A 25,439-nucleotide genomic window follows, 5' to 3' on the forward strand; every position below is an offset into this window, starting at 1 on the left:
GAGGACCATCTCCCACCCAAGCCAGACACATCTTTAACGTAGCAGAAATGTGGCTCTGGTGTCTTGCAAAGACCTCCCGGGGCTTTCACACAGGATGGCCAAAGCCCTGGGGAGAACCAAGAAATACTGGATACTCCTGCCCCCTATTCTCTCACCCTCAAGAGGTCAAAGAAACTAGTCATCCCTGCTGGGTGTCATTTTGTACAGGAGTAAAGCAGGATTTGGGGGGAAAGTCACTTACCATGTGCTTTTTTTTCTACATTTTTAAATTGAACTCATGTGCTTTTAATTAATTTAAATAGTGCAAAAATTGCACTTGGTGCTCATGTGGTTGTGTCTGGGGTCTGGGCCTTTAAAACATCAAGTGTCAAGTAAGCTGATGTTTAACCTTTGGCTTAGCTTTGTGAGTGTTGCCTTTGTTTTAATGACATGGAGACATGGAAATTAATGCAAAGGAGTCCCCTTTTCTCTCCATTTTCCCTATGCCCCATTAAGGTGGGTCTTACCAAAGCAATCCCTAACTAGTTTAGTGGGAAATGAAATCTATGGGTATTAATAAAATGTCACTTTGTCTATCATCTTTTCAAATAAGGAAGTTTTTATTAAGTACTGACTAGGTACCCAGGAACTCTAAGATCTACTGTTCATTTGGCACCTCGTGTGCGCCAGGTACGTGACACAGCTACATATCACAGAAAAGGCATGTTCTTACCCCAGTACACACGACAGAGTGACAGGCTAGGCCCTGACCTACACTTGAATTATAATCACCCAGGTGGGTGAGCAAATTCAAACTCAGATGTTACGTTCTTTGTTTGTTTGTTTTTTGGATTGAATCCAGGGGCACTAACCCCTGAGCCACATCCCCAGCCCTATTCTGTATTTAATTTAGAGATAGGGTCTCACTGAGTTGCTTAGGGCCTCGATAAGTTGCTGAAGCTGGCCTTGAACTCGTGATCCTTCTGTCTCAGCCTCCTAAGCCACTGTAATTACAGGTGTGCGCAGATGTTACATGCCTGAGGTCTGTCTGTACACACTGGTGTTCTCAGCACCTTTGGGTCCTCTCTGTGCTTCATGACATTCAAGACTAAAGCCCAGTTTTTGCCTCTAAAGATATTTATTATAAATTTGCAAACATATAAAAATGCACATTATATCAGTGCTGATATTTAAATGTTATACTACATACACATTGCATATTATTCAACAAATAGACGTTGTCATTGCTGCCTTAATTGTGAACAGAAAGAGAAGCTATTTTCCATCACGCAAAGTAATGGAGGAGAACAGACACATAAATACCAAAAAATTAGATTTTAGAAGTAACGGTGAAATAAATCGAATGTTACTTTATCAGACTATGGTTTATCTGCACAATAAAAAAAAATTGTGACTTAAAAGAATTGGGAATAGCATCCTGAGTCTCCTTTACTGAAACCTTCCCCTATGACCTCATCTCCCTGTCGACAAAGACCATTCTCAAATAAATGAAAGTTTTTAATCCTAAATCTCTCTTCTGAAGTAAGGAAAGAAGTTAGTAATCTACCCACAGTCTGGCCTCACCTCACTCCAGTAGAGAAACTATTCAAGGGAAGGTCACCAGTAAGCCCACAGTTCCCGGCTGCTTTCACCTACTTGACCTCTCAGCAATTGGCAGCATAAGAGGTCCTGCTGCCCACGAAGACATTTTCCTGCTTCACAAGCCAACTTCTTGTTCTCCTTGCATGACTCTTTTCTGTCTCTAGATCTAACAGAGAACTGTCGTGTCGGCCCCCTATCTGTATGTGGAAACTACTGCTTTCCCTCCAGCTTCAGCTTTGGTCCTGCTGCATGGGTGGATATTTCCAGACCTGATGATGTTATAAAAGGCCCACTTTCCTTCCATCCTTCCATGAGTCAGAAAGCTGAGTTCTAGACCAACAAATGCCTGGAGACCTTTTTCACCTCTGTTAAGCATGACATTTTGGCTCTTAGCATCTTGGACATCTGCAGTGATCTAGCTAGCAAAGTTTAAAGTGTGTATGAACATAGAGAGAAGAAGAAAAATATTCTTATGAGCTAAAGGAAAGAGAGATAGGGAGAGAGAAGGTAACAATAAACCTACAGTTCCAAAATACTTCATAAAATCCAAGTATCAAACAAAGGCACGCATCACTATTATCTGTGAGATTAGAAACAGAACCCTTACATCGACTTTTAAGAATAAATTTTAATTATGTAAAATTGTGGATGTATAACCGACGTGATTCTGCAATCTGCATTTGGGGTAAAATTGGGAGTTCATAACCCACTTCAATCTAATGTATGAAATATGATATGTCAAGAGCTTTGTAATGTTGTGAACAACCAGTAAAAAAAAATAAAAAATTTAAAAAAAAAGAATAAATTTTAAAAACTGAGTTTAATAGGTATAGGAATGACTTTAATGCACTCCTTCAGCTTGATTATGAATGATGTGTGTATACTAAATTGTTTCTGACTTTACCTTTCATTTTAGAATTAGTTTTTTTGCTGCCTTTTCCTCTCAAATTTGACGAGTCTCTATATGTATGACATCATGAAAGCACTTAACTCTATAGACCCAAATCTGAACCAAACTCTCCAGCATGAATATGGGGTATGTCACACAGTCCCACACAAAGATGATAGCGCTTTTATGAAACTAGTACTACCAAAAGCATGTCAGTTCAAATTGCAACTTAAAAACTTGTCATTCAGGCTAAATTATTGATGCAAGTACTTTGATAAAAGAACTGTCATTAAAAGAACATCGTAGTTGTAAGTCTCCCAGCTGAACATACTTTGGAATTCTCTATCATCAACTGAATCTCATGGAGGTAGAATCTGAGCAATCAGATCTCTTCAAGGAAAAATAAGTGAAAAGAACCAAGATGGACACAATTTTGAACTCTCTGGTCCAAATCAAAAGATGATAAAAGGGAAGGGATTTTTTCACTCTGAGTGACTCTAAATACTATTTTAGGGTTTGTGTGTGTGTGTATGTGTGTATGTTGTTTTGTTTTTTGCTTGTGTGGGTTTTTTCTTAAGTATTTATTTTTTTAGTTTTAAGTGGACTCAATAACTTTATTTTACATTTATGTGGTGCTGAGGATCAAACTCAGTGCCTCAAGCATGCTCGGCAAGCACTCTTTTTTTTTTTTATTGGTTGTTCAAAACATTACAAAGCTCATGACATATCATCTTTCATACATTTGATTCAAGTGGGTTATGAACTCCCATTTTTACCCCAAATACAAGTTGCAGAATCACATCGGTTACACATCCACATTTTTACATAATGCCATATTAGTGACTGTTGTATTCTGCCACCTTTCCTATCCCCTACTATCCCACCTCCCCTCCCCTCCCATCTTCCCTGTCTACCCCATCTGCTGTTATTCAATCCTCTCCCTTGTTTTTCCCCCCTTTCCCCTCACAAAATCTTATATGTAATTTTGTGTAACAATGAGGGTCTCCTTCCATTTCCATAAAGTTTCCCTTCTCTCTCCCTTTCTCTCCCCCCACTCATTTCTGTTTAATGTTAATCTTTTCCTCATGCTCTTTCTCCCTGTTCTGTTCTTAGTTGCTCTCTTTATATCAAAGAAGGCATTTGGCATTTGTTTTTTAAGGATTGGCTAGCTTCACTTAGCATAATCTGCTCTAATGCCATCCATTTCCCTGCAAATTCCATGATTTTGTCGTTTTTTAGTGCTGCATAATACTCCATTGTGTATAAATGCCACTTTTTTTTATCCATTCATCTATTGAAGAGCATCTAGGTTGATTCCAGAGTCTAGCCATTGTGAATTGTGCTGCTATGATCATTGATGTGGCAGTATCCCTATAGTATGCTCTTTTAAGATTCTCAGGGAATAGACCAAGAAGGGCGATAGCTGGGTCAAATGGTGGTTCCATTCCCAGCGTTCCCAGGAATCTCCATACTGCTTTCCATATTGGCCGCACCAATTTGCAGTCCCACCAGCAATGTACAAGTGTACCCTTTTCCCCACATCCTCACCAGCACTTATTGTTGTTTGACTTCATAATGGCTGCCAATCTCACTGGAGTGAGATGGTATATTAGGGTGGTTTTGATTTGCATTTCTCTGACTGCTAGAGATGGTGAGCATTTTTTCATGTTCTTATTGATTGATTGTATGTCCTCCTCTGAGAAGTGTCTGTTCAGGTCCTTGGCCCATTTGTTGATAGGGTTATTTGTTATCTTATTGTTTATTTTTTTTAGTTCTTTGTATATTCTGGATTAGGGCTCTATCTGAAGTGTGAGGAGTAAAAATTTGTTCCCAGGATGTAGGTTCCCTATTTACCTCTCTTATTGTTTCTCTTGCTGAGAAAAAACTTTTTAGTTTAAGTAAGTCCCATTTGTTTATTCTTGTATTTAACTCTTGGGCTATGGGTGTCCTATTAAGGAATTTGGAGCCCGACCCCACAATATGTAGATCGGAGCCAACTTTTTCTTCTATCAGGTGCAGAGTCTCTGATTTGATATCAAGCTCTTTGATCCATTTTGAATTAACTTTTGTGCATGGCGAGAGAAAGGGGTTCAGCTTCATTTTGTTGCATATGGATTTCCAGTTTTCCCAGCACCATTTGTTGAAGATGCTATCCTTCCTCCATTGCATGCTTTTAGCCCCTTTATCAAATATAAGAAAGTTGTAATTTTGTGGATTGGTCTCTGTGTCCTCTATTCTGTACCATCGGCAAGCACTCTTAACAGAGCCACAACCCCAGCCCTGCTTCTGTGGTTTAGGGTTTTTCGCGTATCTAAAAGCCTTTTTACTGATGTGCATCTTTTTGGAAAAATTCTAAATTTTCATTTTGATGGATAGACATTTTAATATGAGGCAAGGAGGTTTGAGTGTGTGTATGGTATTAAAAAGTTTATTCTTTAAAATAAATGAGGAATAGATGTATTCTAAGATGATAGACTTAACTAGAAAGTAGTAACAAAAAGCTGTCTTCAGATCTTGTCAGTAGATAATCCTGGGTTCATGTCTAAGCGAGGCTACTTGCCAGCTCGAGTCCAGGCAAGACGTTGTATCTCTTAGCATCTCCATTTTCCCTTGAGTGTAATGTGAGCAATAGAGTTTTGCAGTCTTCGGGGCTAGGTGAGCTGGTGCAGTGTAGGGCAATCGCTCATTAGTCCTAGCGCTCCGAAGACTGGAGTTTTATGAATACGGCCCTTACTATGTGCGGGGTTTAACTGTTAAGGGTAAATGTACAGAAGAAATGAACTTTGTAACTACAGATCCTCACCACCGTAAAAGAGTTTCTTGCCTTGCTGAGCCGTCTGAGTTCAGCATCACTACAATTTTCAACATAGAATATTGAACTGACTTCTAAAAGTTGAGTTTGAGGGGAAATTGTCAATCAAACCCTGAAGCTGTAAAAGCACTTTATTTAGCATCTCTGGAATAGCATGTGCATATATCGCTCTGAATGAGTGTAAGGAAGGAGGCTGGGAGCGGGAGCAGGATCCACCTGCCGGGCAGATGTGCTAGGAATTCCTGTGTAGGAAGACATCAAGGACAGGGGCTGTGCTACCTATGGGAAATAGAAAGAAGAACACACATAAACAGTAGAGTGCGTCCAGGAAACAAGGGTGGATGACCTCCTGATGCACACCAGGGGGCTCTGGACACAGCCTCATGATCCCGTCACTGCAGATGCCAGCAGCCCAGGGGTACAGTGAGAGAGGTCTCCTTCTCAGGCAGCATCACCACATGGGCATGACTCCTGTGCCCTTGGTGCTGCCCTGACTCCATTTTGGCAAGTTCTTTTGATGTTGCTGTGTAGTGATGGTCTCTGGAGTTTCACAGGACTTTTAGGAAGTGCACAGCAAACATTCTCTTTTCCTGGACTCCCACTTATTCCACTGGATCACCATTTTCCTGAAAAACAATTTATGTCTGGCTTCACTTTTACTTTTATTTTTCAAAAATCCCACTCAGGAAATCCCAACACTAACGCTGTTAAGTAGAACCATGTAAAAATGCCAATATTTAATTTCTTTGATGTATAGAAATGGCTCCAATTTGGTATTACTCTGAACAGTGGAGTTGTTCCTCACTTGACAGACTAAATGTATTCACAGAAATTTTAATTGGAAATAAGTTTTCTGTTAACTGCATTACGCAGTGTTTTTGAGGACACTGAACTGAATGAATACAAACTTAAAGTTATAGAGCAATCTCCTAAAAATCAATATCTCACTTTAATAACAACCATTTTATAGAAGTATAAGATGATTCAGCCTTGTAAGAAGATAACCTTGTAAGAAGATAAAATTATAAAACAGAGAAAGTAAATCACACATAGCTTACCAGAGATTAATCTATTCAGCATTTTATGTTTTCTCTGATCTTTTTCTGGTAAACACGCATGTTCATTTTTATATGGTGTGATCATTTTCTGTAATATATATCATAATTTTTCACTTAACACAGGGAAATAACCTTTGTAAGCAACTTCTGTAAATGGTTACATAAATCCTAGCCTATGGATAAATCATAATTTATTTAGCCATGCTTCTATTGTGTATGAGGGCATAAAACACCTTGATCACATAATATGCTACTTACATAGAGGATTTTAAGATGTGATAAACACATAATAACAAAACACCTCTAAAAGGAACTCTCAGTTAAGTATTAAACAGAAATAAACACATTTGCATTTAAAACAGCAATTAGCACAAAACCAGTTTTACAATCAGCATTCAGAACATTGGTAAATGTGTAAGAAATGACATAATTATCCTTCTGCCTTGTAATCTATATTCAGTTACCTCTATCATCAGCTGTCCTGTTAAAAAATACAATTACTAATTTTAAAAAAATGTGCTGAGTTTCACTTTTTCTTTCACCTTCTTTGTTCATATTCTAGATACATGTTCAAAATAAATATCAGAAGGGAAATGAATACAAATAAGAAACACAAATCAACCCTGACTAGCACCGTGTGACCGTTTAACAAGGGCTGTCCCAGAGGGAAGGAGGGTGGAAGTGGACCATGGAAGGATACCATGCAGAGGCAGAAAGACACGCATCAGGTTTTACCTTGAGGACACAGGACTTCCTGTGCTTTAAATTCTTAGAGCAGTCGAATTGAAAGAAAAAAAAGGAAGTAGAGCTCTCAAAGCTTTCTCTGACTTCATCTAAGAAATGTACACAAGCAAAAGGAACCAAAGTGTAAATGAAGAGAGGATGATCAAGTGATTTAGGGAATGTTTTTGGACTGTAATAGTTTTGTAAGTAGCATAGTTTACTTCTGAATTTAGTTTTCATTTAATTTTACCTCTAGTTGTGGTTGTTGTTGTTTTGTTTGTTTTTGTTTTTAATTTGGTACCAGAGATTGAACCCATGGGCACTTAACCATTGAGCCACATCTCTGGTGCTTTATTTATATTTTATTTTGAGACAGGGCCTCCCTAAGTTGCCTAGGGCCTTGCTAAATTGCTGAGGCTGGCTTTGACCTTTTGCGAGAGTCTCCTGCCTCAGCCTCCGGAGCCACCAGGATTGCAGGCACGCACTGCCACACCTAGTTTTACCCCTAGATTTTTATATCCCCACATCTCATCTGGGAGATCTAAAAGGTTTTATTTATTTTCCTTCAGATCTTTAAGGAATTTGTCACCTGGCAATTTAGGGAGATAATATCCTTCAAATAATAGAAGGTAGAAACACAAATGCATATTTTACATGTTATTCTTTCTTGAAGACAATTTTGGAAAAAAAAAAAACTATGGATTTGGAATTAGCATACATGTTCCTGTTCCCTTGGGTTTTAAAAAAAGGTCTCTTCCAGCTCCACTGCTCCACATGGGATTCATCAGTGGTAATAGTGCAGCGTCTGCTTAAGTTTTGACCTCCTAAAAAGTGACAAAATGTTATAAAGGCATCCATGACATGAGGTTTAAGATGTAGGAAAAGAAGTCACAAAGTTTACTACATGCCTAAAGCATGGGAATATTAGACTCAGGGAGGGGCAAGAAGCCTGTAGGAGCCTGGGGGCGGGGGTAGGTGTGAACCAGGGTTGTCTTGCTATGTTGTGGTCATCTCTGCCTGGGCCAGGTGTCAGCCTCTGATCTTTTCTTCCTGTGGAAAGACCCCTCTGAGCTGTGAGGCCCTTAACTCCTCCCAACATTCATCCCCAAGAATCATCCAAACGTGAACCTCTGATCCAGAGCACAGGTGGTGGGCTGCTTTCTGAGTGCAGACCTCCAAGGGCAAGGACTGGTTGGACACACTGCCGGCTGACTTCAGGAGAATCTAAGAGTCTTCCATGACACTCTGGGAAGCCAAATGGAAGGCATCTGTTGCTTTCTCTATCTCTGGAGGAGTCTTAAGTCTGCTTTCCTCTGCCTTAAGTGTCTAAATGAAGAAGAGAAGAACTTTTTAGGATGCAGCCGAGATTGTCTACATGCCTCTGCATGTTGTAAATCCAAGAATGAGACTCTCAAAGGGCACTGGCTTCCACACTGGTGGCAGGCTTAGGCACAGGGGATCACCAGTCTTACTGCTTATGGCCTCTGGGCGATGAGAGTTTTAAACTCAACCAACCAGAAACCAAGAAAGAAAGAAGAAAAGGCATCCAGAGGTAGAGAGCACAGAACCAGAAAGAATATTCAATAGAAGAGCTTCTACAGAGGACCTGAGAAGAGGCTGGGTGGGAACAGAGCAAGGAAACAACAGGAGTTTGGGAGCACTGTGTAACGTTTTCGTGCTAATGGGAAACTTAAAGGCAATTAGTAACCCTTCTAAGTTTCCAGAAGAGGGGACTGATGCCAGAGAAGTTGCTACTTGCCAAAAGTTATGTAACTGGCCAGAGGCAATGCTTGTGAAGCAGCTGCTGAAACAGCAGCTTTGACTAAGGAGTCGATGCAGGCTGAAATCGTTCAAGGTTTTTCTGTTCCAGACCATGGCAACTAGCCTGGAGCTAGGGGATGAGGAACCTGGCAGTAATCCCCAGGATCCCCTTCTGGGCCCCCTATCAGACAGGAGGGATCAGAGAGGAGGTGGAAAAGTACCTGTGATTAGCCACCATCATCCTGTGTCTTCAGGTGTCCTCAGCTTGTTGTCCTGTCTTCTCAAATGCAGGAGGGGGTAAAAAGGGAGCCCCTTCTATCAGGCAGTTGACAATCATTAGCTCATTTATTATCTCTGGCTAACATTTTACTGATTAAGCAGTTACTATGATCATGCTGTATCATAAGAATCATGCCTGCATTTTTTCTCATTTCAGTCCTATGAAATAGGATAATGGTAATATTCCCATTTTACAGATGAGGAAAATATCTGGGGAAGTACCTAACCATTGGTGATAACACACTTCGTATTTCTCCTTCTCTTTCTAGTACCGTGTTGAACCCAGGGGCACTTACTTAATCACTAAGCCATATCCCTGGCTCTTTATTTATATTTTATTTTGAGACAGAGACTCACTAAGTTGCATAGGGCCTTACTAAATTGGGAGTTCATAACCCACTTGAATCAAATGTATGAAATATGATATGTCAAGAGCTTTGTAATGTTTTGAACAACTAATAATCTTAAAAAAAGAAAAAATAAAATAAATTGCTGAGGCTGGCTTAGAACTTCTAATCCTCCTGCCTCAGCCTCCCAATCCAACTAGGACTATAGATGTGCACCACCTTGCCTGGCACATAGTACTTCTTTCCTCCATTTTCCATCTTGGGTTGTAAAATTCAGTGTTGTACTAGGCCAGACCTACTTCTAAATATGTTGAAAATGGCTGGGCACACGTGAAATCCCAGAAACACCGGTGGCAGGGGGATTGCAAGCTTAAGGCAAGCCTGGACAATTTAGTGAGACCCTGTCTCAAAATAAAACACAAAAAGGGCTGAGGATGTGGTTCTGTGGTAAAACACTTGCCTAACACAAATGAGGCCCTGGGGTCAATCCCCAGTGCTGAAAAAAAGTTAAAAACAGAGAGAAAGTAACCAAGCATTACTTGCAACCACACTGTCTTGCACAGTCTTTTCTGGAGTGTTGAAAGATGAACATTAACTTTCCCTTGGTACTTTGTCATGCCCTCCATGCCACCAATGCTTTATGCTGCCTAGAGACATCACATATATGTTCATATGATTGAAATAAAAACATCACCCAGTTGTACATATTTCTTCTGGCTATGGGCAGAGAGGACATTCCACGGCTCCTCTCAGGGCTGGGGACACCTGCCTTACAAGATCCTTTACTCTATAGCCCTAAGCTATTAACCTAAGTATAACGTGATCCAATTAAAATGTAGCTTTAATTAAGATGCATTAAGAAAAACTGCAATACCTGAGTGACAGAGTCTTTGGTATTATATTATTTAACAACAAAATGCTTAAAAATCTTTACAGTGCTTTGATTTCACAAGAAACCACCAATTTTATCTGCAGCACTTTTTTGCCTAACAATGTGTATATCAGGTACCTGGGTGTATCATGGAGCACAAATTCCCCCAGTCTATAAATGCACACATAAATATGATATTACAAATTATCTTGTGCTTTAGAAAAAAATACAGGGAGGATCTAATTTATATTAGGGCTCATGAAGTCTCTTTGTTAAAGTGACATTTGGATGCCCAAAGGTCGAGTAGGAAAAAGTGGGGAGGATTTTTCAGGAGGGAACAACCCTTGAGATGTCCTAGGATAGAACAAAGGTCAGTAGGGCAGGGATGATGTTAAAGTCAGGAGGCTGAAGGACGATGTTAAAGTCAGATGGCATTGTGACTTGGGGAATAGGGTTTAGATTTTATTCTAAATGCAGCAGAAAATTGTTGAAAGACTTTTAAGTCGAGTGGCAAATTGAACACTCTTGTCTATAAGTTTTTGGTGGTCTTTCCAGTGATACCATTAAGGTAGATTTTTAAACTTGGACTTTCTTGCATCAAAGATATGAATATTCTTAAGTCTCTGGGTATTTCATGGGAGTTCAATACTGCATAAGTGTGTTTGTTTCTCTGGCCCTCACTGGCTCCCCCATTGAAAAAGAATCCTGTGATTTGAAGCAGTCCGTGTTATTTGGTCATTTTATTACTAGTGAAAGTGAATGTTAGAGCTGGGGATATGGCTCAGTTGGCAGACTGCTTGCCTAGCATGCACAAGGCTTGATCCCTGGCACCACACACACACGCAAAAGTGAATGTCAGTGTTGATTAATCATCTTGTTCTCTTTGGTAGATTATGCATGGTGTTTGTCTTTCAGGGGAAGGGGAGTTATTGGTGTTTATCTTCTTGATGTGACATGACTTTTTGAAGACCAGCATTATAGTTTTTTAAATCTTGCATAAATTGTCTTCTGCTTTGTCTTTTACTTGTAGAATTTTCCTCAGCTCTAAAGGACCATTTGTTGCTAAGCAAAACATTCCTGTTAGTTGAAGATGCAGTTACTATTACTTTAAATGAGGAACAATGCTGTTTCTGATCCCATAAATGTTTAACAAGTCTCCGGAAATGGACCTGTTTGCTTCCCTAGTTTGCCTTTGTGATCACAGCGCACTGCAGCGCGTTCTGCTCCTCATTTCTCTGCAATGTGCTCTTCCTCTGCATCCCTGGAGCTTTTCATAGCTGTGCTCCATGGTACTCTTACATTCTCGAACAAAACACACATGTTAATTCAGCCTTTAATGCAAAACCAAAACATAAAACTAAACATAGTAGTAAAGACAAAATAAATAAAAACAATTCATTTCAAGGGCGGCAGTGCAGGTTTATTACTGCCACATACGTGCGATTATCAGACCAGGAACACTCTGAGGAGTCAACAAGACTCCAAGGGAGTCCCAAGAAACATTAACTGAGCCTTATGTGAAGAGAGTAGGAGGGAGAGTATTAGAAAGAACTTCCAGGTAGATTTTAGAATAGGACTACACTTGTTTTTTACATGTAGGATTTATAATATTTTATAGTCAAATTTATCAGTTGTGTGTGTGTGTGTGTGTGTGTGTGTGTGTGTGTGTGTGATTTCCCCCAAACCTGGTTACTCTAAGGTTTTGGATATTCTTCTCTGCTTGCAATCTTGCAAAAATTCAGGTATATTTTCTTCTAATTTTTGAAAAAAATTTCAGTTTTTGTATTATTTGGTTCATTTGGACTTTGTAAAAAAAAAAGTGCAGTTGGATAAGGTTATATTTGTTTTTTAAAGAGATAAATCCTCCACTCCAATTTTTTGAACAGTAGTGCATGCCTTCTCTAGTTACATGACATTTCTGAAGCAGAATGTGGAGGGGAGTGATCTTCTCAGGTACTAAGCACAGCGCGTGGCAAAGGCCAGGAAGACTCTGGGATGCCCTTTCTCAGCAGGTGCTGTCCCTGCACCATTCTTCCTTTTTCCTCAACACCTTAGAGCCCTTTGACCCCTCTTCACAATCTGGTGGATAAATTCATGGTCTGTCTTATGTTGCATGGAAATAACCACTTGAGTGGCCAGGAGTCCTCAAATCTCCAGCCATTGGCCCCCAGACCCACACACATATATTCACTCAACTGAGGGATAGCAGAGGAAAAAGTAACTGTTGGGAAAGGGGCAAAAGAGCCCAGAGTTAAATTGAACACAACACTGATAGGAAATCCAGGGACAAGTTATCTAACTTATATTACGTAAAATGAGATGGTATCTGTGTATAAAATCTGATGCCTACAAAATATAACTGGAGAGGAAAATGTGGAATTACACAGTCATCTCTTTACTAAAAGGTAAGCTTCCTTTTACACATAAGTGTCATATTTGGGTTGCAACAGTTGTCTCTTCACCTTCTGACTATAGCCCTCATTGCTCTAAGGTTTATTTAAAAAAAAAAAAAAGCTTTTTTCTCTCTCTTCCCTCTCCCCCTATCTAACAAGATTAGGGAGACAGTGTTCTTTTCTTCCCCTAGTTAATTGCCCTTGAACATACCCACTACAGGAAGGAGATGCCTGCTGAGGATCTCCCAAACTAACAAGTGAATCTTAACATGCCAGCAAGGTGCCCTGGGACCCCCTTATCAGAGCACACCTGGGATGTAACCCTTTAAGAATTCCTTTAAAACTCCCTATCCCTCCTGATCAGGAGAGTCACAACCTTTGGGACAGGAGTCCCCTGTGTTTCTCCTTTGCTGGCAAAGCAATAAGCCTTCCTTTATCTTTTCCTCAAAACTGTGTCCTCATTATTAAATAGTCATTGATTGGCATTGGTGACAGGGACGGAGCTGTTGGTTATAGGGTGGTCTCTGAGAAACAGAGAACCACGAAGAACTTTATCTTATAGATAAAGTAACAGACTTTACTTTTAAAAGGTGATTCACTATACAAGGTGATCATTAAAATTCTTTGTTTAGGAAACAGGTATGACTAGAATTTTTTTTTTTCTGGCAGTCAATCTCTCGATTGAAATTTTAATGGCAAACATTTATACTTTAAATGAATTTAAATTATTTTGGGAAGTTCTTTCAAATAGCAAAACAACAGTCAGAGATGTATGTATCGGAACCAGGGCTAAGAGTTTGAAAGAGTGCCTATTTGACAGGTATACATTAGAGATCTATTCAACACCACCCATTTCTAAGTTCTTCAAGACCAGCTATGAAAGCAGATTGATAAACTGGGTAAGAAACCCCAAATTTCTAGGACAGTCTCTCTCCAGTGATTTCAGGTACTTATGTTCAGAGAGAATAAGAATAAATTTTCCCTCCTCAACTCTTAGCGGAGAAAGGTCATTAGGGACATAGATGAAATCTATATATGCACTTATCTGAGGCTGTTTTGCAACAAGCCACCCATAACTTAAGGTCTCTTCCCTGGTTAGGTCACTACAGTAAGTGAGTCGTCTTCTCACAAATTTGTGGTGCTCTTGCCAAATCGATAACGGGTGGTCCCGTTTCTTTTGGAAATCCTATTTCTGTGTATGGAAAGAGGAACTTGGACATCCTCGCGATAGACATTGGAGCTGCCTTACCAGTTCTGCCAACACGGGAGTTGGTGCTTCTCCAGCCTTTGCAATCCGCCCCCGCAGACCGCGGAGCAGGTCCGTGCCACTCACACGCGGCGCTGGCCGGGAGCGGCCCAGCCGAACAATGCTGCCCTCGTGTCTGAGCGCTCGGTGCGCACCGCTCAGGGCTCGAGCGCGCCTGCACGTACGTAGCTTTCACGTGTGTATTGATATGGAGTTCGTGTGTGGATACATGAGAATATGCTGAAACTAATTTTGGATAGAGGCGCCGAAGACAGGACGAGGGAAGGTAGGAGCGGGCGTGCACCGGCCCCGGCCTTGGGCGGGAGGCGGACGCGAGCCGGGCCGGCCGCGCGCAAGTCCAGCGCCCGCCACTAGAGCCCCCCGCGCGCGGCCGGCCCAGCCCAGGCCCTCTCGCCCGGCCCGGCCGCCGGAGACTCCGCCAGACACAATAAACTCGGAGCGGGAGCGGGAGCGGGGCCGCGGGCGGGCGGGCCTGGGCCCCGCAGCGACGAGTGGCCGCCGGCTCCGCTGCGCCATGTGAGCGGCGGCCGCGCAGGGACGCCAACTTTCCCGGGCGCCCGCCCGGCCCCGCGCCGCCCGCAGGCCCCGCGCCGCTCGGCCCGGCCCCGCCGCGGCCCCCCGGGCCCCGCAGGCCTGCGGCTCGGCGAGGAGACGCAGTAAGTGCGCGCGCGGACCTCGCCCTCGGCCCTCCCGCGCTCTCGCCGGCCGCGGCGCCTTCCCGGCCCCGCGCGCCCGGGCGCCGGCTGGGCAGGGCCGTCAACATGGCGCCCCTCGAGCCCCGAGCCCTCCGCGCCGACCCGGCGGCGGGGCCGGGCGGGGGGAGCCGGGAGGAGGGCGGAGGCCGGCGGGGAGGAGGAGGCGGCGGCCTGCGCGTCCCCCCCGCCCCCCGCGCCCGTCGCCGGCTCAGGCCCGAGAGGCGCCGGGCGGCGGGAAGAAGGCGGCACCGAGGGGAGGGCCGGGCGCGGCGGCGGCGGCGGAGCCGGAGCATAATGGTGGGGAAGCGCGGCGGCGGCGGCGGGGTGGTGGGGTGGTGGGGTGGCGGGGCGACGGGCGGGCGGAGGCGGCCGTGGCGCGGCGGCCGGCGCGGGAGCCTGCAGGGCCGCGGCCTCTGGGCGCTGGCGGACGCTCGCCCGGGGTGGGCCCGCCGGCCGGGGACTCTGCGGCTCGGGGCCTGCGGGGCCGGCGCGTCCCGCCCGCCGGAGGCGCACTGGCCGAGGCGGCGGCGGAGGCCCGGGAGGAGCGCGCGGGGCCTGCGCGGGCCGGGAAGCCGCGGCGTCGCGTGAGCGCCGCCCCCGGGGCCCCGCGCCGCTCTCCCGGCCAGGCCTCCCGGGCCCTGCGCAATGGCCGTCGGTGGGGAACGCGAGCGGGGCCGGAGGAAAGCGGCGCGTCGTGTGCGAGCCGGGCGGCAGCGAGGCAGGGCCGTGCCGAGGCCCGCGCAGGCTCCGCCAGCCCTCGGCGGCCGCGGCGACCCGGGAGGGAGGCCGCAAGCGCCTCAACAGGTCCTCCCGGGCCTCGGGCACTGTGCTTGGGCTTCGCCGCCCTCCTCGCGCCCAGAGCCCTGGAGGGAATCTGCGATGGACTCGGCTAGGATGGGGAGGCCACCGGGGACGCGGGACCCGAACTTTCACTTGCACAGCTCCCTCACCCTCTTTCTGGGCCGAGCCCAGGGGTGCCTGCCGTGTGCCCGCGGTACCCAGCGTCGTTGGCGGTATGCCTGTGGGACCCGGTGTCGCTCCAAGGGTGTCTGCAGTACCGGGTGTCTTTTAATGTGTGCTCATAGTACTCATCGCCCTGAGCAGTGCCCTGTGCGGTGTGCACACGCTATCCGGTGTCGTGTGAGATAGATGCCCTAGTGCCTGGTATCATATACTGTGTGGACACAGTATGTTTGCACGCAGTGTCCAGTGTCATAGACAGTGTGCACAGTATCCGGTGTGTTCCACAGGGTATGCACATTAAGTGGCTTCCTATAGAGTGTGCACAGTATCTATCCCGGGTCGTGTGTAGCTTACACAGTATCCTTGTCATTACAGTGTGCAGTATAGTAACCCATGTCCGTGTGTACGCAGTACCTGGTGACATGCTTCTGTACATAGGACATGGTGTACTGCAGGAGTACCCAGGTAGCCCATTCAGGAAAGGCACCCCTAGGCAATAGGGAGGACAGAGGTTTATGTTTTTTAGGGACTACCTCACTCCCAAGGGCTTAGGTCTCAGGTCCTCTCTGCTCATCTGGAAGTTCTGCTTCCTGCAGTAAGCTGTGTTGCTCGGAGGCAGTAGTAGTAAAAATAATTTAATTGGTTGAAAGTCAGAAAGTAAATATTTACTTTGTTTAAAATTGAGAAATGGCTTAGTAATTATGGATGCTTACCCTTTTGAGATTTGGAGGTCATTGATTCTAATTAATGATGGGAAGTTATCAGAAAGATAGTATTTGGTTGTATTTGAGTTTAAAAGTTTGTTTTCTGGTAGGCAAGATCACCTCTTGTAATTTTTCAAGTAGGAGATAAAACATGGATTTCTGCACAGGCTATTACTTTCCTTGTCTTTGACTAACCGATGGTTGGTTACATTGTATCAGTATTTTGTTTGACTTTTCTAATCTTCAGGCTAGAGAATGGAAGATCATGGGTATAATTGTCATAGAATGCCAGTATTTTTCTTGCTTAACTGTGATTAGAAGGATTTCCATATTTTACATGTTACCTTTTTCTGTATTGTTCATGTGAAAACTGAACCCCCTTTTTACATTTTCTAAGTTGAGCAATTTATTTTTGCCTTTAACATTTAGAAGGTGTTTAAACAAACATACATAAGTATGTGCTTCCAACTTTACAAAGAAAAATCAATTAAGGTGTAAAACTGGAGCTCTTTAGTTCATGCTGAATCTTCCTAGAGTATCATTATGTTGGACCTCAGAGAGGATGTCATTTTGCATGTTTCAGCAAGTGACATATGTTTATTTGAACTCTTACCCTTTTGTAACCCTTCCTCCTTTTTTCTTTAGGGTGGTTCATATGGTGTATAATAGAGGCATTTATATTCTCCAGGCTTACTTTAATGGAGAAATTATTGGAGCTAAGAATTTAAAATTTTTAACAAAAGTATAATATGCTTCTCTAACAGTGCTTACTTAAAGCCCCAACCCTCTGGCATCAGATTTTCATTACTTTAGTTGGCCCTCAATTGAATTCTACATGGAGAACATTTAAGCAAAGAGGATGTATCTTGAAAAAAACTTAAGGAGAAAATGGACAGTGATAATTAATCTTACAATGGCTAAATACTTTTCACTGTTTAAAAACCTTCACTTGGATTAAACATTGAATTTTTTCCTGGGGTGATTAATTTGGGGGCTTTGTTTTGCTTTGGCTTGGTAATTAGAGAAGTAGCATATAGCAAAATGTATGAGAGCACAGACTGTGAGGCCCAGTAGCTTGTGTTTGAATCTCACCTCTGTCATTCTCTAGGAAAGTGATCTTAGGCAAATTACAACTTGCTAGATTTACCTGTATGGAAAGGAGAGATGACAGAAATTGCACTAACCTCACAGGGTTGTGGAGGGGTTTTGATGAGTTCTTACAACTCTTGAAACAATGAGTGGCTCTTAATAAGAATGACAAGGATAGGTTAACACTAGTTGAGTCCCTTATTATTATGCATTATTTTCGTGTTGATTTAAGAAATACAGGTCCTCACCAATAGTTTTCAGTTCCTGAGCTAGACTGTCTTGTGTTCCTAGTGAAATTCTAAGCTTGAGTGATCTAGGTTGGACAAAACTTGGTATCTTCTGTCTTCTTGAGCTCTTTTTAAAAGTATTTACTGTTTTCTTTCTTTTACTTATTTTTTAGTTGTAGATAGACAGAATACCTTATTTTACTTTTTTTTTATCTTTTTCTTTTTTTGCAGTGCTGAGGATTGAACCCAGTGCCTCATCCATGCTAGGCAAGTGTTCTACCACTGAGCCACAATCCCAGCCCTACTCTGTTTTCTTTATTCTGGTACAAGTAAGACTATGTAGATTGCATACCCCATCTGTAGTTTTAAAAAGCTTTCAGTATGTAAGTTGTCCCCTGGAACTGGTAGTTTTGGCATTCAGATCAAGTACCATGTACTTTTGAATATGAGAACTCAGGTGCCCACAGTACTGGTTTCAGTGAAATTCACAGATACTCTGAAACCTCATTTGTCAGGGAATTTAATTTTTGTTTCCACAATAGAAGTTATATGCAGAGTTTTCTATGTTTTAGTTTTTTATTTTGTTGCTGCTTTTCTTCTCTTAGTGTGGCTTTCTCTGTCTTTCATTCAAGTCATACAGAGATCAGAGGAAGAATAAAACAGTCTGCCATATACAGAAGAAGTGCTCACAGTGGCTTTTAAGTCAGTTTTCATTCAAGGCAATAGTAGTTAAGTTAGTGTGGAAAGAATGCTTGGCAGTGTGGTGTGCTCACCTACACCTCTCTGTTCAACTATTGTAGCCTGGGAGCTCTGCTTTTTTCCCCTTCTTTTGGGGCCGTGGGGAAGGTACTGGGGATTGAACTCAGGGGCGCTCAACCACTGAGCCACATTCCCCAGCCCTAATTTGTATTTTTTTTTTTTTTTTTTTTAGGGACAGATCTCACCAAGTTGCTTAGCACCTCACTTTTTGCTGAGGCTGGCTTTGAACTCATGATCCTCCTGCCTCAGTCTCCTGAGCTGCTGGGATTATAGGCATGCGCCACCATGCCTAGCCTGCTTCCCCCCGCCCCCTTTAGGTAGAAAGTTGGAGAATAAATGTTTATTATACTCATCAGAACTTGTTTATCTGAAACAAGTTTAACCATTTTTCTTGTATCATTACTTCTTATTCTTTCTTAAGTAATAAAAATAACTAATTACACCAAGTCAGAGTTCTTATTTTAACTGTTGATTTTAAAATTAATATTTTTATTTTTTCATGTCTGTCATCTGTCCCAAGCTGCTTCAAGTTATTTCTTTTATATTTGCTTGAAGCAGATAAGATGAATAGAAAAATCTACTTGCCACCTCTTCATTTGCTTATTTGGGGAACTAATTCCTCACCTATATTTTCTCCTAGGAATTTGGAGCTTTATTTCTACCATCATTTTTCACATAGTAACTTTCAGTTGTCTTCTTGTGGTGCCAGCTGTCAGATTTCAGAACCTGTATAGCTCTGTTTTGGTGCAGTGACTCTGTGTGGGTGTGAGGGACCTGGAGGGTTCCTCAGCTTGCCAGTCTTCTGCCTTCCTTGGTCTTGATTTTCCAGATGTGTTGGTGTCCACCATTTTGTAGTGTAATGAGAACCATGATGCTAGAGTGTGTCTGCCATGTCTCAGCCTGTGTGCAGCTATCCACCTGCACCTGCGTGTGCACACTAAAGAAAAGTGGACAGATTAGGTGTTTTGAGAGAGAATGTGATCTATATAGGAAAGATTTGATAAGAGGTAAATGAGTGGAAAGAAGATAATGGGAGAGAGATAAGAATCTAAACCTAAATAGCCCAATAGAACAGTGTTTTTGGATAATCATAGCTTTGCCATAGTTTCAAAACATGGAGAAATGAGTTACAGCTTTAAGGAGGAATGGGGGGAGGGAGGGAGAGATAGACATGTTACTGGTTTTTCCACTTAGAAAATTCTTTTAAAGTTTCTCTTACAAAATGCTATACAAGATTTAATACCAAAAGTACATAAAAATGCAAAAAATAGTCTATAAAATACAATATTTGTTTGAAAAATTGAAAAAAAAATTGTTTAGTCCGTTATATATTTGAGTAGGGATATTATATAAATATTAGAAACTTAAATTAATTCAACAGATAATTTAGACATTTAATCTTTCATTTTATTTGTTTATTTATTCTGATACTGGGAACACTTTAGCTAAGTTGTTGAGGGTCTCCTGAAGTTAACTGAGACTGGCCTTGAACTTGTGATCCTCATCCTCCCTAGTTGTGATTACAGGTATGTGCCACCGTGCTTGACTTAGGTTTCTTTAAAGGAAATTTAGCATATAGGAAAATATTTTCATAATAAAAGGCAGGATAAGATCTTTTAGCATGTGTTCAGTACATTAGTAGTAGAAATATCTTACGTGAATGAGTGATTTATAAGTAACACTATCAAGTCATTGTAAAGTTGTAGTTGTTTTGGGTGTGTGGAGCTCATAAGTGTCACAGTGTTTGCTTTCTAACTGGCTAAAATTTGACTGACTTTATATAAGGCATTAAAAACTGGAAATACCAAAGGTAATGAAGTACTGTTTATCAGAATTTCTAAGGGACCACATAGACTCTTTTATCTATTTGATCTTCAGAAATGAGAGGGACAAGTGGACAGATCAGATTATTTTGCGTGTGAGTTGCTGGAGACTTGCACATTGTTTTATTTTTTTTATTAACAGGATAATATTTTATTAAATTAGTTTTGTTTTAGATAAATACTTTGCAGTTCAAATTACTCCATTGTTAATCTGTTTCATAAGATCATGCTAACATATTGTATTTTGTTGCAAGTAGAATATGTGCAATTTTAGTATTTTTACTTCACTTATTAATACATTGCTATTTATTGAAACTTTGCCAGATGCTTGCTAGGTGCTGAGGAGAAAAAGAGAAGAGGGTTCTGTCTTTGTAGAGTTTAGTTTTGAGTGACAGTTCCCTGAAGCCCGTGCAGGAAAGTACAGCAGTGAAGGCAGCCCGGTGCTGCAGAACTCTGTACAAGTTAATATACATAGTATTTACAATTACTTGTGAAGTCTTACTGCTGAGGATTTCAAATTTGCTTTAATTTGTTGCTTTGCAATTGACTGTATTAACCATCTGTAGTTTTTAAAAGCAACTCTGTTCTGATGAGTGCTTTTTTACACTACTCTGCTGAAAGTAGATCTGTAATAAATGTCAAGCCTGTTATGTTCTCCAGATAGGTGAAAGGTAGACCCATTTAAAAGTTTTAGTGTATATTGTTTTTACTTGGGTCTACTTGTATATTAAGTAAAATTGAAGTATAATTTAAAAAATGAAATATCTTTCCTAATTTAAGCATTACCTATGTGACCAGATTTATAAAAATATAATAAATATTTTATAAGTATTTATTAAATGTGTGTTATATATAATTATTAATAGTGGGTGCTGAGGATAGAATCAGGGTCTTGTACATGCTAAGCAAACACTTTACCACTGAGCTACATCTGAGGCGTTTATGCAGATATTTTTAAATGGATTTCTATTGAGAGCTTGTCACATAGTATTAACTCTCATATCTGGGATTAAAAATCCTACTTAAAAAACCAGGAAGATACTGTAATCTACTGCAGGAGAATTGGACTTGCATTTTAATCTGCTGTGTGTTCTAGGGTGCTCTGCAGGTCTACTCTGTAAGCAACTTGAGGAAATTGAGTTGCCTTGGCTGCCCCGACTTGTCCAGCATTTTTTGTGCTAAGGCAGTTCAAATATTCCATTCAGTCCCCACAAAAGCATCATTATGGAAGCATTATCATAATAATTTCATAGTAAGAAAACAGACTTCAGAGAGTTAAGTTGCTGCTGCCAGAGTCACATGACATAATCAAATTGGCTGAAATTCAAGTGTATGAGTACCAAACCTATCGTCAATTATTCCACTGTCTCCCTAAAAGCCATAAACTTCTTGAATCTTTGAACTGATATGCCTGTATCTTCCCAATGTACTTTATAAATCTACAAAACTATGTAAGATTAACAAAATGTAAAGCTGTGATCACTTTACTTGCAAAAGCAGGAAGTGGAAAGAAATATTAGAAAGCTGACACTCAGAACATTTCATAAATTTCTGATTAATTCCAGTTTCACAGTTAAAGACAGTTTGTAATCTTTCTGTTGCTATGGCAGTTCACATTATGAAGATAACTTGGCTCAGGCTTAGGGGCAGCAAGTCAGGAGTACTTATAATCTCCATTTCGATGTGAATGTAAGAAAATGTTTAGAAGAAACTCCAACACTGCAGAATTCTTGCTGTCTTGGAAAGGCAGAGTCATTGTCTGGAGAAATCTATTAACAGTCCTTCTGCTGGGTGAGTTCAATTTGGATTGAAATAGCTAGTTTCTGGAAAGCTGGACTAAGTGGTAAGGCTTTAGATTTCTACAAGGTATGTACTGTCATTCAAAATAGAATAGCAGAGTTTCATGTGAAGCCTCTGTGCAGAGGAGGAGGGGCTCAGTTAAGGTGTAGTTTCCACAGATGCAGGTCATCTGAGCAATCATGGGTGGTGATGTTGCAGTGGCGTATTAAACATGGTCTTCTCATTTATTAGCTAGGGTAAGGGCTTTTCAAAGAATCTCTGAGTGAAGGCTAGTCATGGGAAAGCTTTTTAAACTTGAAAGTTATTATGAATCGTTTAGTATTTATTTATTTATTTATTTATTTTTTAATCTCAAAGCAGCCATCTGAGAAATGCTATTTAGGAGAGCAAGTCCTTAATTTTCTATTGAATTTTGACATGGAGGATTCCCCAATTAATATAAAATATATCTATTTTAACTGCCCAGTTTTTACAGCAGAAAAAATGAGAATAAATTTTTTGGGGAACGTAGTATTAATCATTAGAGATATCTTTTTAAAAAATGTATAGAGCTAGAAAGTCTAAAGTAATTTTTAATTGTTTTAATTAATCCTAAATTAATTTAAAAATTTAGCACTTTTCTTATGTGTTTAGAAACATCAAATTTATCTGGGTATGGTGGTGCATGCCTGTAATCTCAATGACTTAGGAGGCTGAGTCAGGAGAATTGCAAGTTCAAAGCCAGCCTCAGAAGTTTAGCGAGGCCCTAAGAAACTTAGGGAGACCTTGTCTTCAAATTAATTAATTAAATAAAGAGCTGGGGCTTTAGCTCAGTGGTTCAGTGCCCCTGAGTTCAACCCTTGGTATATTAAAAAAAAAAAAAAAAAAAAAACGGAAAGGAAAGGAAAAGTATCCATCAAATTTAATATCATATACGATAAAAATAACTGGTGTTTTGAAATTCCTATACATTTTACCAGTCTGCACATATGTATACAAATACAAATGCACAGATATACATACAAATATAATCTTAAAAAGTCTCTCACTTCTGATCAATATTCAGATGAGAAACTGCCATGTAAATCATTTGAAAGTTAAATTTTATTTTCTTAGTTTTGCTCAGTGCAACTGGTTTTAGGCTGAGTTATTTCCAGGTAAATTGAAAGTTAATCAGCTGTCCAATATAGACTTTCTCTTGGCTTATTTGTATATTTTTTCCTTGGCTCACTTGTTGATGAAAATGTACGCCTTGTTTATGGTAGTATTAGAACTATACTAGTATGTATTATACTTCCATTTGTTCTTTTAATAAACTCTTTGAGATTTTAGATGACAGTGCTATAAAACTCACATTACGAATCAAGAATGATTTAGCATACTTGTTCTCTGTCGTGGTTGAACATCTGAAGTCAGCCTGTCTGTATATTAACACATGTACAGAAACTTTAAATCAGAATCTCTTAATTTCCACATTTTTAAAAAACATTTCAAGTTAAAAATTTTTATTAAGTAGAGAATGGTATATGTAACTTTAAAAACTTTTATTTTGGAAAAACTTACAGAAAATCATATCATGGGTCCTTTAGTTTTAAACATCAGAAATTTTCTCTGAAGAGCCCAACCTCCTAGGGCTGTAGCTCAGTGGTGGAGAGTGTTTAGCATGTAGGAGGCCCTGGGTGCAGTCCCAGTGGTGGTAATAGTCAGATCCATGATGTTTCCTAAAGGAAGAGAATAATCAGAATGAACTAAAAAATAAATACATCCCTTAAAAAAGCCTAAAGTCATTTCAGGTTTCTGCTGCATGCTATTATATTGCTACTGTACTGGATCTAGGAAAGTGTTATCAAAGGTTTGATGTTCCCAATGATCTTGGAAACAGCTGGAGCTACAGGTTCCTGCACGTGGTGAGGTAGATGCAGGCAGGAGGTCAGCTGCCATCCAGTTGGAGTGTTCCAATGATTTGACTAGCATTGGTGTTCCTCATAATCTTGATAGGGTGCAGAAAAACAAGATGTCCCTAGACAATGGGGCAAACCCTCTCGGGGTCACCTCTGCCATTGACAATGAGACCACAGGAAAAAGCTTCTCAGCTCCCGCTGGCTCTCTGGCTGGCACCGTCCGCATCCTGGGTCTTTGTGTGGATGGACTTCAGGTGATTTAGTGCCATTTCTGCGTCTGAATGGCTGCAGGAGGACTTTAAGGCTCTGAGCCCAGTGCCACAGGAGCATGGTGTACCTTTTGCTGTAGGAAAAGGTTCATCCCTGAGCCCAGAGCCAGCTGCTCCAGCCACGCCTTAGGGGGCTGCTTTCCTTCCCCAGGGATTACATTTTTCACACAGGCATTTGGGGGCTTCCCAGGGTTTCCCAGGACCCAGGCAAGGCCTAGTAATTTACACAGATTTTTCAGATTCATAATCTCCTGACAGTTCTACAAATGGCAAGGTACATGGCAGATGACTTTTAAAGGAGGAGGGATGTGGAGTTTTCAGGAGTGACCGGCACTGCTGATGCTGTGGTCAGCGGGGTCTGAGCCAGCTGGTTCGCTCTTCACTCTTTGGGGACTGGGGACTGTATGCAGCCTGGTGGCTGGGTCCCTGCTGGCATAAGTGTTCCTGCTGCCCCAGCTACACCTTGAATATCCATAATTTTCAATTTTAGATTGTCAGATACATTCAACAATTATCTTCTTAATTGCTGCTGTTAGACTTGGATTTTAAAGAGATGATTATTTAAAAATTGGAACTTGAACGGTGGAAAGTTCTAGATGGGTAATACTGTTGGAGTTAGTGTTTGTTCTTAAGCAGAAGCAGCATTTCCTAGAATGGTCCTGCATGTCATAAATAATGGGAAGGGAAGACAATCTGAAGTCTGAGTCACAGAATGTAATTAATTTGGAAAAATTGGAATTCTACTTAAAAAAAGGCTAACTGACAACTGGCCACTCCAATCTCTGATCTCTGTCTCATCAGTTCAGTGAGATCACAGGCTCCTTTTGGATTCTCTGTCTTGCCCCATGGCCTGGAACGTGCTACCAGGCAGTAGCCAGAGATGAATGGAAGGCTCTGCACATTGGTTTTCCTTCCCTCAGGGATTATGGTTCTTTCAGAACATTTTAGAATCCATTCTGGTCTCACTTTCTAGTTATCTCCCACTAGTCCCTGAATTTAGCTTATTTCATCCGATCATCTTGTTTATTCTTAAGCTATTTTTTGAATGCACAATTAACACTGGTATATTAAATAATTGCTTAGTATTCAATATAAAGTTTGTGGGCACTTGAGGTTCCCGTCAAGATTCATCTTCTCCATTTTATTGCCATCATCCCACAGATTTGATCTTTCAGTTTAATTTGTACATCGTTTAAATTTTGCCTCAACTAGTTCTTACTCTGTTATTGCCTCTATTATAATTTAAGTT

General features: G+C 41.4%; 1 protein-coding gene across 13 annotated transcripts in view; it reads right to left on the reverse strand.

Moving 5' to 3' along the window:
- Nucleotides 1-5,395: 5,395 nt before the first annotated feature.
- The window catches only part of LOC106144715 (uncharacterized), a 35,404-nt gene continuing 15,360 nt past the window's right edge, over nt 5,396-25,439 (reverse strand). Inside the window, exons 2-6 of one of the 13 annotated variants that reach the window (XR_013426650.1) lie at nt 13,964-14,973; nt 9,046-9,101; nt 8,192-8,389; nt 6,341-6,428; nt 5,396-5,908 (exon numbers count right to left, since the gene is read on the reverse strand). Coding sequence is in view for 3 of the 13 variants with exons in the window: in XM_078023121.1 (XP_077879247.1) it covers nt 9,075-9,139; nt 13,964-14,969 (1,071 nt within the window). In the remaining 10 variants the exon portion in view is untranslated. Of the gene's footprint in view, nt 5,909-6,340; nt 6,429-7,781; nt 7,888-8,191; nt 8,390-9,045; nt 14,974-25,439 lie in introns of all 13 variants that reach the window. The other 12 variants (XR_013426648.1, XR_013426647.1, XR_013426643.1 and 9 more) reach the window with 12 other exon arrangements.

Source organism: Ictidomys tridecemlineatus, chromosome 10 (assembly GCF_052094955.1).
Source record: "Ictidomys tridecemlineatus isolate mIctTri1 chromosome 10, mIctTri1.hap1, whole genome shotgun sequence".
NCBI lineage: Eukaryota > Metazoa > Chordata > Mammalia > Rodentia > Sciuridae > Ictidomys > Ictidomys tridecemlineatus.